The following is a 15,169-nucleotide window of genomic DNA, read 5'->3' as shown; positions in this document are numbered from 1 at the left end:
CCCTAGAGTCTGTCAAGACTGGCCCGTACGGGCAAGGGTACCTTTTACCTTTATGTTTTATCGATTGTTAAGAAAATTATGTGTCTATGGTTATTCCTGTGTGTAATTTGGCATTTGTGTTTTTTCTTTTTTCTTGTTGTAGCAGGAACCCCCCCCCCCCATCATTCAGTTTGTACAAACTTCACACACACTCACACTCACACACTACATACGCTACACTTCTGTTATAAATTCATAGAAAATCAACCATACATCGGATTTGCACTGTTCCACTTTTATTTTACTCCATGAAGGAAGGACTACAAAATGGGGAAGGTTTGATACAGGGCAGCCCAGCACATCCACAGGAGCCCTGCCCAGTTGCTATGCCAACCCTGATGGTCCTAGACAGAAGACCATCAACATCACAAAGAACTTGCATATGGGAATGGATTCAGCATGGACTGGAACAAAGGACAATGGTCAGATCTTCCCCCAGGGGGCAGGAAACTGCGACTACCTTTTGTCTTCAGAAAATGACTCATGGGGAGGAGGAGAAGGGAACCAGCCAGGTGACAGGACACTCAGGTTACCACCACAACTCCTCCCTCAACCCCTGCTTTCTGTAATGTATGCATGATGTTTCTGGGGGTGGGCTTGACCTAGAGGAGGGGAATTTCAAAAGTTTTTATAAGGTCTTGCACACCATTTTTGTCTTTCCTCTCTCCTGCAAGTGAGGGGGACACCCTGTTGCAACAGTTCAATAAAGGCCAAGCCTACAGGCTGCTGTTTTGCTCCAAGTTATCCTGGTTGGTGTCTTTGTTTTGTCCAATGGAGCCCTTGGATTTTTCCGGTAACATTGTTATATCAATAATAATAATAATAATAATAGAAATAATGCATAATTACTCTGGAGATTAAGATGTTAGTGAAGATATAAAATTAAGATGTATGTTATGTATTTGAAAGCTGGAGTGTTCGGTTAAAAAAATCAAACCATGTAAAAATAATAATAACGCAGTTTCTGATTTGAAGCAAGAGATCACAGGGGTTTTAGACCAGAACTTTTTCCTCAGCTCCACTCAGCAGACAACTTACAGCATGTATTACGATGTGGTTTATTTCTATACAGCCTTTGGGCCCAAACGGCGAAGGAAGAACATGTCGATGCGAAATAATAAAAAAACGCACCCTCACAGTACAATCAATCGATTGAAAGGATATAAAGCGACAAAACTACAACATGCCCATCAGTCACATTGGTTTGTGCCTTATCATGCAAGTTTATTTGCATTGGTGCTTCTACCTCATTGCACGACGCACCTATCTGGAATTAGAAACTGAGGGAGAGGTTAGGCATTTTGGCTCCTCTTCTGCCAGAACTGATTCCCTCGGGGGCTATTGCACCTTCACCAAATGGTGCCAGTGGTGTGCAATTTTTTTGCAAAGTGAAGTGAAGGGCCGTGGGGGACAACCAAAGGGCCAATCAAAGTTGTGCACCTTTTTTAGGATTTTATCCCAAAGTTGTTGAGTACCCCAGGAAATAAACTGCCACAGGGGCTGGATTAGGCCCCCAAAATGGACTTTGGACATGGCTTGGGTTAATCGTTCATGGCACTTTATGAAGAGATATTGCCACAATTTCCTTGTTTCCCTGTTCTCTCCCTTTCCCATTGTTGACTGTAAGCAGGGGGGGGAAAGGGATCACCCTGTTTTGTTTTTTAAAAATCTTCACAAATGCCTCTGGTGCACTTAGTTTTGCAGCCCCAACTTGGAGGGGGTGTCTGGATTTTGCAGGGAGGGGGAAAGATGGAGAGACGCTCCCTCCTTTTGCACAGGCTGCCTCTTTTTGGGGTGCAATATTCTTGTCTGGGCAGCCCAGGACCACAAGACATTTATTACATTTATATACAGCCCTAATTTATCCGACAGTCACATAAAAATACAGAATGCATAACATAACAAGCAAACCCAAAATTGCCAATGACCCCCTCACGCAAACTCCTTTATTTGAAGATCTCGGAGCAGCTCACGCCAGAAAAATACAGTGAACCATTCCAGGGAGTCTTCTCTTCACATGAGGTGGCCAAAGTCTTGGAGCCTCAGCTTCAGGATCTGTCCTTCCAGTGAGCACTCAGGGCTGATTTCCTTCAGAATGGAGAGGTTGGATCTTCTTGCAGTCCATGGGACTCTCAGGAGTCTCCTCCAGCACCATAATCCAAAAGCATCCATTCTTTGGCAATCAGCCTTCTTTATGGTCCAGCTCTCACTTCCATACATCACTACTGGGAAAACCAGAGCTTTAACTATACAGTGGTACCTCGGGTTATGTACGCTTCAGGTTACAGACGCTTCAGGTTACAGTCTCTGCTAACCCAGAAATATTACCTCGGGTTAAGAACTTTGCTTCAGGATAAGAAAAGAAATTGTGCTCCGGCGGCACGGCAGCAGCAGGAGGCCCCATTAGCTAAAGTGGTGCTTCAGGTTGAGAACAGTTTCAGGTTAAGAACGGACCTCCAGAACGAATTAAGTACTTAACCCGAGATACCACTGTACGGACCTTTGTTGGCAAGGTAAAGGTAAAGGTCCAGTCGTGACCGACTCTGGGGTTGCGGCGCTCATCTCGCTCTATAGGCCGAGGGAGCCAGCGTTTGTTCGCAGACAGCTTGGGGGTCACGTGGCCAGCATGACTGAGCCGCTTCTGGCAAACCAGAGCAGCGCACGGAAACGCCATTTACCTTCCCGCTGGAGTGGTACCTATTTATCTACTTGCACTGGTGTGCTTTCGAACTGCTAGGTTGGCAGGAGCAGGGACCCAGCAACGGGAGCTCACCCTGTCGCGGGGATTCGAACCGCCGACCTTCTGATCGGCAAGTCCTAGGCTCTGTGGTTTTAACCCACAGCGCCACCCGTGTCCCATTGTTGGCAAGGTACCACTGTACAAAACGAGAACACAAAATACATAATAAAACAAAAACAAATTTAATAAACAAAGAAACAACAACAACCCTGCGAGGTAGATTAGAATGAGAGAAAGAGAGAATGTAACCAGCTCAAAATCACCCTGGGGGCTCCATGGCTGACGCTGGGTTTGAACCCTGGCTTCCCAGGCCCTAGTCAGCCGCACTAACCATTGCACCGCACTGCCCTCTCCTTTTCTCAATGGAGGGAGTGGAGAGGAAGCCCCTCCCTTTGCCCTTCACTCCCCTTCCATTAAGAAACCCGCGCCGGCCTTGCGTAACCGCCCTCCTCCTCCTTGATTGGCCGCGGGATACGGTGATTGACAGTTAAACCCCAGCTCGGAGAGGAAAAGGCGGCCAGTTGCGAAACCGGGAGGCACATCCGGGTCACGTGCACCAATGGGGCACTCGGGGCGGCGCGGTGCTTTCTGGGAGTTGCGGTCTTCCCGGCGCCAGGGCCGGAAGGGGCGGGGCGAAGGGGAAGGCAGGCGCGTGCGCGGCAGGGGAGCTCGGCAGAAAGCCGGTTCGGAGGCGGCTGTGACGCACGTGAGTTGCAGGGTCTCCTTCGGGGTCAGAGCGGCTGCTGAGGTGAGGGGGGGGCTCACCAGGGGGGGTTGTTTTCGGGGAGGGGGCCTGTTTAAGGAGGCCTTTCTTCTGGGGGAGGGGGAGCCTGCTTTAATAATAAAAAATAAGGTTTTAATCTGACGGTGAAACTTTATTTTTGCAAAGTTTCCTTTGGCTGTTCTATAATAATAATAATAATAATAAGTTTTATTTATACCCCTTTCTCCCCTCAATAATAATAATAATAATAATAATAATAAAATTTTATTTATACCCCTCTCTCCTCTCTATAATAATAATAAAAATAAAAATAAAAATTATTATTTATACCCCTCTCTCCCCTCTATAATAATAATAAATTATTTCTACCCCTCTCTCCCCTCATAATAATAATAAATTTCTACCCCTCTCTCCCCAGCCAAGACCAGGCTCAGGGCGGCTAACACTAGGTATAAAAACGATTGAAATACAACTTAAAAACAAAATAATAATAATAATAATAATAATAATAATAATAATAATAATAATTTATTATTTGTACCCCGCCCATCTGGCTGGGCTTCCCCAGCTGCTCTGGGCGGCTTCCACAAAGACCAAAAATACACTAAGATGTCACACATTAAAAACTGAACAGAGCTGCCTTCAGGTGTCTTCTGAATGTCAGGTTGTTATTTATCTCTTTGACATCTGGTGGGAGGGCGTTCGAAAGCGGGGGCACCACCACCGAGAAGGCCCTCTGCCTGGCTTTGCATCTCGCAATGAGGGAACCGCCAGAAGGCCCTCGGAGCTGGACCTCAGCGTCCGGGCAGAACGATGGGGGTGGAGATTAAAGTACAACATTAAAATACATGCCTTGCCTTCTCTCCCACCCCCACCCCCCGCAGGTGGTTTAGCTTCCATGTTTTGCTTCCCTCAAAACGACCCTACCAGGTAGGCCAGGAGGCTCAGAGAGAGGCCAAGGTCACTGTTTGAGCTTCAGGGCCAGGCAGGAGTCGAACCCGTGTCCACCCCCACCCCCCAGTCCAGCCCTTTAACTGCAACCACATGCTGGAGTTCTGGAGTCGCTGCTGGGGGAGGGCAGGAGGCCCCAGAAAGTGTTTCTGAAATTGTAGATTTTTCCCCAAAAATTTTTTTATTCGTTTTATAACACAAATAAAACAATACAAACGGGAAAAACAAACAATACAAACAAATTCTTGTCTTGTCCTTATTTTTTCTAAACATGGTTATGTGGGCTTCCCCAAGTCCCCCCTATCTGATTTTCATTTTACTTCATCCTTAGCAGTTTACATATATCATAATTTCTAACCATTTTTTAAAATCACACTTAGTTTAACCGTAAATATCTTCACATTTTGTCACTTGCAAATAATACTGTTTTAAAATACACTATCTTCTACTTCTAACCCTACAGCCTATATCCACTTCCAAAGCTATTCTAAGATTTAAATATTAACTGGAATTGTAGGTTTTTGGTGGGGCTGGAGTCGATAGCCACTCATTGTGGAACAGAGCTTTGTAAAGTCCCATTTATCCTTTCCCCCCTCTGGACCCTTCCTAAATGCCGGACAGCCAGTGATACAATTGTGACTTCAAGATAATTCAGGCCAAAAAAATTCCCATTTTAACAAGGCCCTTTGCTTTTAACAATCCATGTCCATTTAGAGCGGGTGGAATGTTGTAATGTGCGTTTCTTTGAGTTGCTGTGGCAAAAAGGGCGACTAATACTTTCAATTAATACTAATAATTTTATAGTCTTCAATAAGCAATAGCTTTGGTGTCTGGAAATTCTTTCTGGCATCTTATTTCGGAAACCACTCATTGTTTCCTCTTACAGGAGGTTGAATGAAGAACTAGCCTGGGGAGTAATCTCCCCACCACCAGCTATAGACGCTAATTTGAGGGATACTTTAAAGGGTAGATTGTTAAGGATCTTGTCTGAGAGAAGAAAATAAAGGACTCTTTCCTTAAAATGACTCTCATTCCCCCCCAACTCTTCATGGTCCACCTTTTTTAGGGGCAGTAGAAAGGAAGGAATTGGGAAAAGCAGTTAGGAGGAGTGTGCTGGAGGAGGAAATGGGAGTGACTGAAGTTGCTAAAGTCGCTGCTACTGTAAAATGAGCCTAGGCACGTGGTTTTGGGAGTAGCTGGCAAGTTGCAGAGCGGAGACTTGGGGTTTGCATAGCCAGGAAAGCCGGCATTTCTATGATGATGCAATTGGAGACACTCACATCCGGAAGGGAGCGTGCAGTGAAGTTCTGATGCAACTGGAGCAAAGATTATGGGGGCCGGTGACGCAAACAGGATGGACTGCTAAAACAACTGAAGGCCATGGGAACTTTGTGTCCTCAGAAGAAGTAGTGGGGGAAACCCTGTGTGTAGCAACAAAAGCTTACTGTATTTTTTGCTCTATAAGACTCACTTTTTCCCTCCTAAAAAGTAAGGGGAAATGTGTGTGCGTCTTATGGAGCGAATGCAGGCTGCGCAGCTATCCCAGAAGCCAGGACAGCAAGAGGGATCACTGATTTCGCTGCGCAGTGATCCCTCTTGCTGTTCTGGCTTCTGAGATTCAGAATATTTTTTTTTCTTGTTTTCCTCCTCCAAAAACTAGGTGTGTCTTGTGGTCTGGTACGTCTTATAGAGCGAAAAATACGGTATTTAAAGTTGGTGTAAGATGGGGTCAGGACACGGGTGGCACTGTGGGCTAAACTACAGAGCCTAGGACTTCCCAGACAGAAGGTTGGTGGTTCGAATCCCCTTGACGGGGTGAGCTCCCGTTGCTCGGTCCCTGCTCCTGCCAACCTAGCAGTTTGAAAGCACGTCAAAGTGCAAGTAGATAAATAGGTACTGCTCCGGCGGGAAGCTAAACAGCGTTTCCGTGTGCTGCTCTGGTTCGCCAGAAGCGGCTTAGTCATGCTGGCCACATGACCCGGAAGCTGTACGCCGGCTCCCTTGGCCAGTAAAGCGAGATGAGCGCCGCAACCCCAGAGTCGGCCATGACTGGACCTAATGGTCAGGGGTCCCTTTACCCTAAGATGGGGTCGGCAAAGTTTTTGTGGCTTGGGCCGGTTCACGGTCTTACAGACACCTAGGTTTCCTTTGCGGAGGAGGTGTGCACAGCTTCCCATTGGCTGCAAGAGCTTCCTGCCACCAATGGGAAGCTGGCCAGTGTCGCGGCAGGCGGTCCCTGCTCTCCTCCACGCCAGTTTAGTGTGGCACACGGGAGCCAACCGAGCGGGCGGCAGGGGTCTAGGGCCAGTTAAACGACCCCCATGGGCTGCTTGTGGCCCATGGGCTTTAGGTTGCCAACCCCTGATATAAGACTTTTGGTAAGGCAGACTTTTCCCCTGAATGAAACCTGGTGGTGTGACCAAAGGCAGAGTCCCTCTTAAGGAGTGAATCTTTAACCTGCCTTTGTAACTCTGGTGTTCCTGCGTCAATGAACTGACTCCTTGGAGGGCAAATACCGTATTTTTTGCCCCATAGGATGCACCGGCCCATAGGACGCACCAAGTTTTTTGGGGGGGAAATAAAGGGGGAAAAAATTATTCCCCCCCCCCCAGGCGCTTGTGGGACCGGGAGCGGGGAGAAGCGCTCTTCTCCCCGCCGCCCACCTTCAGATCAGGTCCGGGGACAGCGGGACGACGCGCTGCACCTCCCCACTGTCCCTGGAGTTTGCGGGTTTGGTGGCGGGGTCTCCCCGCCGTCAGCCTCCAAACCACTGCGGGAGACAGCGGGATGGCGGCGTTCCGCCTCCCTCTGTCCCGCGACCTTGTGGGGCTGGCGCTGGGGCTCTCCTGAAGCCTGGAGAGCAAGAGGGGTCAGTGCGCACCGACCCCTCTTGCTCTCCAGGCTTCAGCGAAAGCCTGCATTCGCCCCATAGGACGCACACACATTTCCCCTTCATTTTTGGAGGGGAAAAAGTGCGTCCTATAGGGCGAAAAATACAGTAATTCTGATGTCTCTGTTGGGAGCGACTGATTGCTCCAGGGGCAAAAAGGGCAGCGGATATTTCTTGCTTCCCTCTCCGCATCCCTGCAGATTGAGGGGGTCAAGCTCAGAGCAGAACATTCTGCAGAGACACAGGAGGCAGCTATATACTTTTGAATATATTCAAGGGCAAGCAGCTGGAGCTATGCAAGCTTTCTCGGTATGAGAGGACAGACTGAGATAAGGGGGCCTGGTATGCGATAAGGTAGCGATTTCTTTAAAACAGCAAGAGATTTGGCTCTTCCATGATAACCAGGGAAGGGTCTGGAAGAATCAGGCAGCTAGAAGTATGGATCCAGTGTTGTGTGACCGGATACAGAAGGAGGGTGGGCTCTGCAAGTACCTACCTTCCAAACTTTCCCCCATAGTCCAGGGATATAACTCACCCATGTGTATTGGGATAGGCGTGGTTAAATCAGGCATCGGCAAACTCGCCCCCCCCCAGCTGTTTTGGGACTACAACTCCCATCATCCCTAGCTAACAGGACCAGTAGTCAGGGATGATGGGAGTTGTAATCCCAAAACAGCTGGCAGGCCAAGTTTGCCTATGCCTGGGTTAAATTAATATTCCCTTTAATAATAAATAATAATCTTTTTAATTTATACCCCGCCCTTCCCGGTTCAGAAAACCGGGCTCAGGGTGCCTAACAACAGATTTAAAACATTCTATTGTAGAAGCAGTCTAAAAACACAGTATAAAGACATGAACAACAATAAAATTCAGAAATCAATTTAGGGGAAATCCATCTAATAAGCATTAGATAATCCCCAGGACTAGCTGGCTGAATTAGTCCTACTTGGGCCAGCGAGGAGGCCAGGGGAGAATTAGCTGTGGGGTCTCAGAGTGGGTAATCTTAATAAAAGGGGAGAGGGAGGGAAGAGAAGGGAAATAAAAGATCAGGCTGAATTCATATTAAAGGCCAATGGGTCTGGGGAACTGAAGACCTGGATGAGGCCCTCCAGGCCATTCCCATCTGGCCCTCAGCTCTCCTGGTGCCATGGTGTGTAGCCTAGTTGGTAGGGCATAAGACTATTAAACTTAGGATCATAGGTTTGAACCCATGTTGGGCGAGAGATTCTTGCATTGCAGGTGGCTGGACTAGATGACCGTCGTGGTTCCTTCCAAGTCTACGATTCTGTGGCCAACTTCAGTGCTATTGCCTTGTCTTTAAACTATAACCTTTGTTGGATGGTTAGTATTGATAACTTAACCTGTGAGATCACCGTACCGCATACATATGTGCTGCCTTGACTGCCTCGATCTGCGAGATTGGCACTGTTAATAGGTGTCACATAATCCTTGTTTAATTCGTAAGAAAAGGATCATTTAGAATAATAGAATCATAGAGTTGGAAGAGACCACAAGGGCCATCGAGTCCAACCCCCTGCAAAGCATTTAGTATGGCAGCGCCCATGCTTTGAAACTCCTTGCCTGTTGTCCGGTGCCTTTACTGTATTATTTGTGGTGCCTTCTATACACCATTTTTGTTTGGACAAACTTAGCCAGATTTGTAGAATACTGATGAGTGTTTTTTGCTTCTGCCCGATTCTACTGCTTTAAAAATGTTTTGAATTGTTGTCTTTATAAAAAAAAAAATATTGTTTTACTCCTCTTGTAAACCACCTCTTGTTGTTGTTTTACTATTAAGCTGGACATGTTGTTAAATAATAAAGTAAATAAAAAATTTCTATTCTTGCATAAAGTCAATCCTCGGTTGTCAGATGTAATCCGTTCCGGAAGCCTATTCGGCTTCCGAAATGTTCGACAACCGAAGCACGTCTTCTGATTGGTTGCAGTAGCTTCGTGTGTTCGTCTTCCAAAAAACATTCGAAAACCAGAACACTTACTTCTGGGTTTCTGGCATTTGGGAGCCGAAACATTCCAAAATGGAGGCATTTGGGAGCTGAGGTTTGACTCTGTATCTGATATTTGAACGACAGTGTTACGTGTTTATATGTAATTTATTATAGCAAATTCAAAAGTCAATATCCTCTTAAAGGAAAAATTGAGTTAGGTCATGAATCAGTTGTTGTTGTTGTTTTTAAATGTGTGTTCACTTCTCTCCTTGAAGTTATCATGGCATCCAATTCAGAAAGTCCTCTCCCTACCTATGAAACAGACGACAGCCAAACCTCAAAACTAATAAGAAAATCCCGGGAATCTCCATTTGTCCCAATTGGTAAGCCCCTCTGACACTTGCAATTACCATATTTTATTTTTTTTTGAGATACACAATTGCCCTCTTAGTGTTTTGGTTGGAAATATAGGAGGTTTAGTCCTAAATGTCTACAGGGCAAAAAGTCAGTACATACTGATGTATATAACTCTCTCATATAGCTGTAAATTTAACATGACTTAGTGGCAGGATTTGTACAATTGTCAGTGAGTCACTTGTTTTAAATTGGCCCTTTTCTTGATTTTCAAATGGCTTTGGTACAAGCCCACCCCACCCTGGTCCTCGATGCCTTAAAAATTGGGGACTGACACTGCGCCTAGAAATGGCTGGCATCCGTCTGTCTCAGGAGCCAGTGGAAGAGTGTGCCTTCGGAGGTGAAGTCAAGAGTCACAGCGCCTGCTGTGGCTGTAGGGACTGATATGGGAGAGACATGTTTTGCTGCAGCTGGGGAAGATGGAGGCGTCCGGTTTTTCTGCTGCAGATGCACCACAGCTCTCCTCCAAGTCATTATCCCTCCTGTGGTCACTGCTGTAGATACACAGCCTAACTGATTAGGGAGCACTGGTAAAGTCTTTTCAGGCCAGATCTGACTCTGTATCCTGCTTAATATCAAGGCACACTGTTCATAGAAGTAGTTACGGTACCCTCTAACGAGTCAAGTTTCACTGGTGTCCTTAAACTTTGGCCAGAATCCAAAGAACCACCTGATTCCATCAGTGGGAGTAGAGTGGGATGGGCTTTAAACTTGATTTTTTTTCAGATGGCAGACCTTGGCTTTACATCCTTGTGGGGGAACCTTTAACATTTTCTGACTGGTGGACCAGATCCTTATCTCCCCACCCCCTGGAAGGGACAAATTGGCAGGGCCACATACTTGTCACTCACAATACTATGCTGTCTCGCGATGCTGCATTTTGAAGCCCATCTATTGGGACATCAGAGCGCGTCGTGGGGTTGTTTGAAAGCCCTTTTGCAAAGTGTCCTACACTGCTTTTAAAGCTCCAGAAACAGGTTTCTCTATGGTAGGAGGAAGTGGTTTCAGTTGAAATGGCTCCTAAAATAAACACACACCCTTCATTTTAACAACAGTTTTATGCTCCCATGTGCCTCTTGGTCTAGCCAAGGAACAATCGAGAGCTCACTGTAAGCTCCTGATCATTCCTTTATAGCCATGTCAATTCTTGCCCCACACCTAATGTGAAGCCTGCTTGTTCCAGGAAGGCGGAGTCACATGGGACATCAAGTGTGGGGTTGCCATGCTTTGGGTCAGTAAACAAGCTTTATTGTACTAGCCAAAGGCCATGAGAAAACCATACAAACACTATCAGAGAAGTATCTATATAACTATATAACTGTATATAAAAAACAGCCACTGCCTGAACCATGAAAATCATAAAATGCAGGTGCACCCATAGATTGGAGACTCCACATGGCATACAATATTTTCCCATTTAGACCTCCGAATCTCCCTTGCAGCTTACTGCAATTTTGTCCAGGTTTTTCTTCCTGATCTTTCTTGCCACCAGCACAAAGTGGGACACATTGTAAGTCACTGGAGCATTAGCGTCGCTGATCAGCCAGAGAACCCTCTCCACCGGGGACAGACACCTTTCCTGGACAAGCAAGGGATTTAAAAACCACCTCTGTATATAGCGGGCAGTGTGATAAATATGCTTTGGGGAAATGGCCTAATGAGTCAAGATTGGCCTGTGGCCCCGAGACTCCACACGCCTTGTGGTACGTGATAAGCTGCTTTTGAAACTGAAAGACATTTCAAAAGCAGTTTGTGACGCTGTATGGAGGAGTGAGGGAAAGAGATGTTCAGTGCAGACATCGTCCATGAACTTGAGCAACTTTTGGGATCCCAAGCACTACTAGTTGTCGTCACCCCCAGCCATTTTAATCAAGAGTTCTGTTGAGGGTGCTGCAGTGGCCGCCTGCACTGGCATACAAGAAATATAGAATTTATAGGACACTTCTGACTCGTTTCTTCCCCTTTTCTAGGCATTTCAGGTTTTGCAGCCGTGGTGGCCTATGGGCTCTACAAGCTGAAGCACAGAGGGGACACCAAAATGTCCGTTCATCTGATTCATATGCGTGTGGCAGCGCAGGGCTTCGTTGTGGGGGCCATGACCTGCGGTACGTACCAAAACCAGAAAGTCTTGTGTCTTGTTCAGGTATGCGGCAAGTCGTCTTTCCCTGCAAACCTTTCCGTTTGCCAAGGTCCCTGAGAGAGGGTGTCTTGATTTGGGACGGTCCTGGCTTGGGCACTCTGTTTTCTGTGATCCTAAAGGAAGCCACAAGAGCCCTGGTAATCAGGTGGCGGATCACTCGGGTCACTGATCAGGATATACCAGGGTCACTGATCAGGGTCACTGGAGGACATTAAACGTGAACCTGTATGAAGTTTGGTATGCTTATGTCTGGGAATTAATTTTGATGGAAAAGTTAATAGAAAGGGTACGTGAAAGAAAACAACGTGAGAAACTACATAACTTTTATATAACGTCGTCCTCCTTTATTACATATGCATCAAAGAAAGAACATGCATTTAAACCACCTAAGACACATGGGAGCATGTGGAATGCTATTTTTTTAAACCAGCAACTGTAGAAATAATTTTTTATTTGACTATATTACTAATGTAATTACCTGGACGTAGTTTGGGCTGTTTGGGGACGGGGTTAGGGGAAAACTGTATTTGATTGCTTGTATTTGATTATATGGGATGCGGGTGGCGCTCTGGGTTAAACCACAGAGCCTAGGGCTTGCCGATCAGGAGATTGGCGGTTCGAATCCCTGCGACGGGGTGAGCTCCCGTTGCTCGGTCCCTGCTCCTGTCAACCTAGTAGTTCGAAAGCACGTCAAAGTGCAAGTAGATCAATAGGTACCATTCCGGCGGAAAGGTAAACGGTGTTTCCGTGTGCTGTTCTGGTTCGCCAGAAGCGGCTTAGTCATGCTGGCCACATGACTTGGAAAAACTGTCTGCAGAAGCGGACAAACGCCGGATCTCTCAGCCAGTAAAGCAAGATGAGCACTGCAACCCCAGAGTCGGCCATGACTGGACCTAATGGTCAGGGGTCCCTTTACCTATTTGATTATATGTTGTTCTTATATTCAACTAATAAAATATTCCAAAAGAAAAAAGGATTGAGCTGCCTCCATTTCCAGCAAAAGAAAGATAGCTTTGAGCTTGTTTTCTTTTGCTCCGGAGGGTAGGACTTGAATCGAAGGCTTCAAGTTACAAAAAAGGAGATCTAGACTAAACATCAGGAAAAACTTTCTGAAAGTAACAGCTGGTTGACAGTGGAACAGTCTCCCCCTGGAGATTGTGGACTCTCCTTCCTTGGAGGTTTTTAAGCAGAGGTTGAGTGGCCATCTGCCATGGTTGTTTTAGCTGCGAATCCAGCATCAGGCTCCCTTCGAACTCTATGATTCTATGAACTCCTAACCCTCTTTTTCTTTTCTTCTTCCAGGTGTCCTTTATTCCATGTATCAAGAATACTGGGCCAAGCCCAAGCCCAAGCCCTAGGAAGCCATCAGTTGAAACCTGTGTGTGCCGGTGTTCTTATGTACTCTCTAGCGATAGACCTCACATGGAAATGGCTCTGCAGTGATAACAAGCACAAGGGAGCGGCTCTGTAACTCTGTCCACGTCACACACGGTGTTAACCTCTACGCTGCCAGTGTTGCTCTACATTAAGTTGTCAGTGACTCCAAACCTGATCTTCTCTCTGGCTTGAGTGACACCATCAGCTGATACTTTTTTTAAAAAAAATTTGCATCCATCCCTTTCTTCGCTATGCATCCCTGGCACTTAGGCACTCTGTGGCTTAGAGGTCCAGAATTGCCTCTTCAGAAGCTGTTCCTTTACTTTGCGAAATAATCAAGCGAGAAAATATTGGTAGAGGTGTACCAGTGTTTAGCAGAACACAAAATCTAACTCTCTCACTGAATTCTTTAAACTCCCTTGGAACAAATGTTGTGGACAATCAACTCTTACCATAGATTAAATTATTTGCTGTCTTTTATTTATTACACAATATTAAATTCTAAAACTCACTTATTTTCGCTGGAGGGCATTGTAGTTTCTTGAATTCTTTTTTAAAAATAATAATAATAATTACACACTTTGTATTGCATATATTTTAAAGAGGCTTGTTTGCACAGGGTGGGGGCCCCATATGGAAAACCCTTGTAGTGAAATAACGGGGCCAAATCAAAAACAGACCATGGTTCTCAACATTTGATGGAAAACATGGAATGCTGAAACAAGATCTCCTGGGCAGGGGATTCATAGATTTGGTTGTGCCCCCCACCAGTAGCTAGCCAAAATGATGCTGTTGCCACCAGCTGATCCTCCCCCTGAGCAGGTGAGGTCTTGATTATCACATCACGCCAAAACCTCAATGTTGAAGCCAGCCCCCGTCTTCCTCGCCAGCTCAAAGCTTGTAGAAGAAGACAACGTCAAGAATACTCACCATGCAGAACCTTGAACTGGCTCACTCAGTGGTTCATGAAGTTGGGGAGATTACTTGCCCTTCAAGAAGTTGTTTTTTTTAAAAAATGTATTTGTTAGCGGCCAGGTGATGCTGATTATTACCCCCCCCAAAAAAAAAAATTCACTAAGCACTGTCGTCAACCTGTTGCTCACAACGAATTAATGGGACTTAACAGCTGTGGCTGAAATGGAATTTCAGATCTGTAAAATTCTGTTATCTGCCAGGCTGCCTGCATTCCTTGATTATATCATGTTCTGTGTGATGTTAAATAATGCAGTGTAAATCTAATTCAGTGACTCTGGTTTTATTAAATATATGTACATGAGAACAATTGTACTCTCCCACAAGCCACATCTGTGTAGTCTGTTATTTTGTCTTTTGTGTTGTTCTGCGGCATACTTGCCTGCCCTTGTGAGCAGAAGTAGAAAAGAAAATAGGCAGATCTGTGGGGGAACAGAGTTATGGAATGCATGAGAGGCTTCAAACTCTAGCTAGAACACGAGGGTAGGTTTTGATAAAGCAGGAGATCTGATTACTTTATTAAAACATGCGCATCAAGGATTCCTGAGCCGGACAGCAACAAAACAATGACACAAAACCTCAGCCTTGAGTTTTCCATGAGAAATGCATTTCCTGTACAGTGGTGCCCCGCAAGACGAATGCCTCGCAAGACGGAAAACCCGCTAGACGAAAGGGTTTTCCGTTTTGGAGGTGCTTCGCAAAACGAATTTCCTATGGGCTTGCTTTGCAAGACGAAAATGTCTTGCGAGTTCCTGCGATTTTTTTCCGCTCCCCACCCCCTTTTTCTAAGGCACTAAGCTGCTAATAGCCTTTTAGCAGCTAATCCGCTAATCTCTTAAGCCTTTAATAGCCGCTATTAGCCGCTAAACCGCTAATAGCGCTAATCCGCTAATGGGGTTGCTTCGCAAGACGAAAAAACCACTAGACGAAAAGACTCACGGAACGGATTCTTTTCGTCTTGCGAGGCACCACTGTA

At 46.0% G+C, this 15,169-nt stretch overlaps 1 protein-coding gene and 1 long non-coding RNA gene across 5 annotated transcripts; one reads left to right on the top strand and one right to left on the bottom strand.

The window, feature by feature from the left end:
* The first annotated feature begins 3,385 nt into the window (after positions 1-3,385).
* Positions 3,386-14,519, top strand: LOC310661079 (HIG1 domain family member 1A, mitochondrial-like). Of its 4 annotated transcripts, none has more exons than XM_083406859.1 (4): positions 3,386-3,485; positions 9,566-9,673; positions 11,675-11,809; positions 13,147-14,519. In XM_083406859.1, the coding sequence occupies exons 2-4, from the start codon at positions 9,571-9,573 to the stop codon at positions 13,200-13,202; spliced, it is 294 nt and encodes a 97-aa protein (XP_083262985.1). In that variant the 5' UTR covers positions 3,386-3,485; positions 9,566-9,570; the 3' UTR covers positions 13,203-14,519. The 4 variants fall into 4 exon arrangements, with proteins under 4 accessions (XP_083262985.1, XP_083262984.1, XP_083262986.1 ...); XM_083406858.1 differs by having other exon boundaries at positions 3,413-3,527; XM_083406860.1 differs by lacking the exon at positions 3,386-3,485 and adding an exon at positions 3,493-3,514.
* On the bottom strand, positions 5,404-6,296 carry LOC310661144. Its single transcript, XR_014503776.1, has 2 exons — positions 6,157-6,296; positions 5,404-5,894 (listed from the first exon to the last, which is right to left on the bottom strand). It is a non-coding gene; the product is annotated as an uncharacterized lncRNA (long non-coding RNA).
* Positions 14,520-15,169: the final 650 nt, after the last annotated feature.

The sequence above is a fragment of the Podarcis tiliguerta genome (genome assembly GCF_965153285.1).
Source record: "Podarcis tiliguerta genome assembly, chromosome: 12".
In the NCBI taxonomy this organism is placed as follows: Eukaryota; Metazoa; Chordata; class Lepidosauria; order Squamata; family Lacertidae; genus Podarcis; species Podarcis tiliguerta.
The sequence above is the reverse complement of the archived record's forward strand: the minus strand, read 5'-3'. Positions and strand labels throughout refer to the sequence as shown.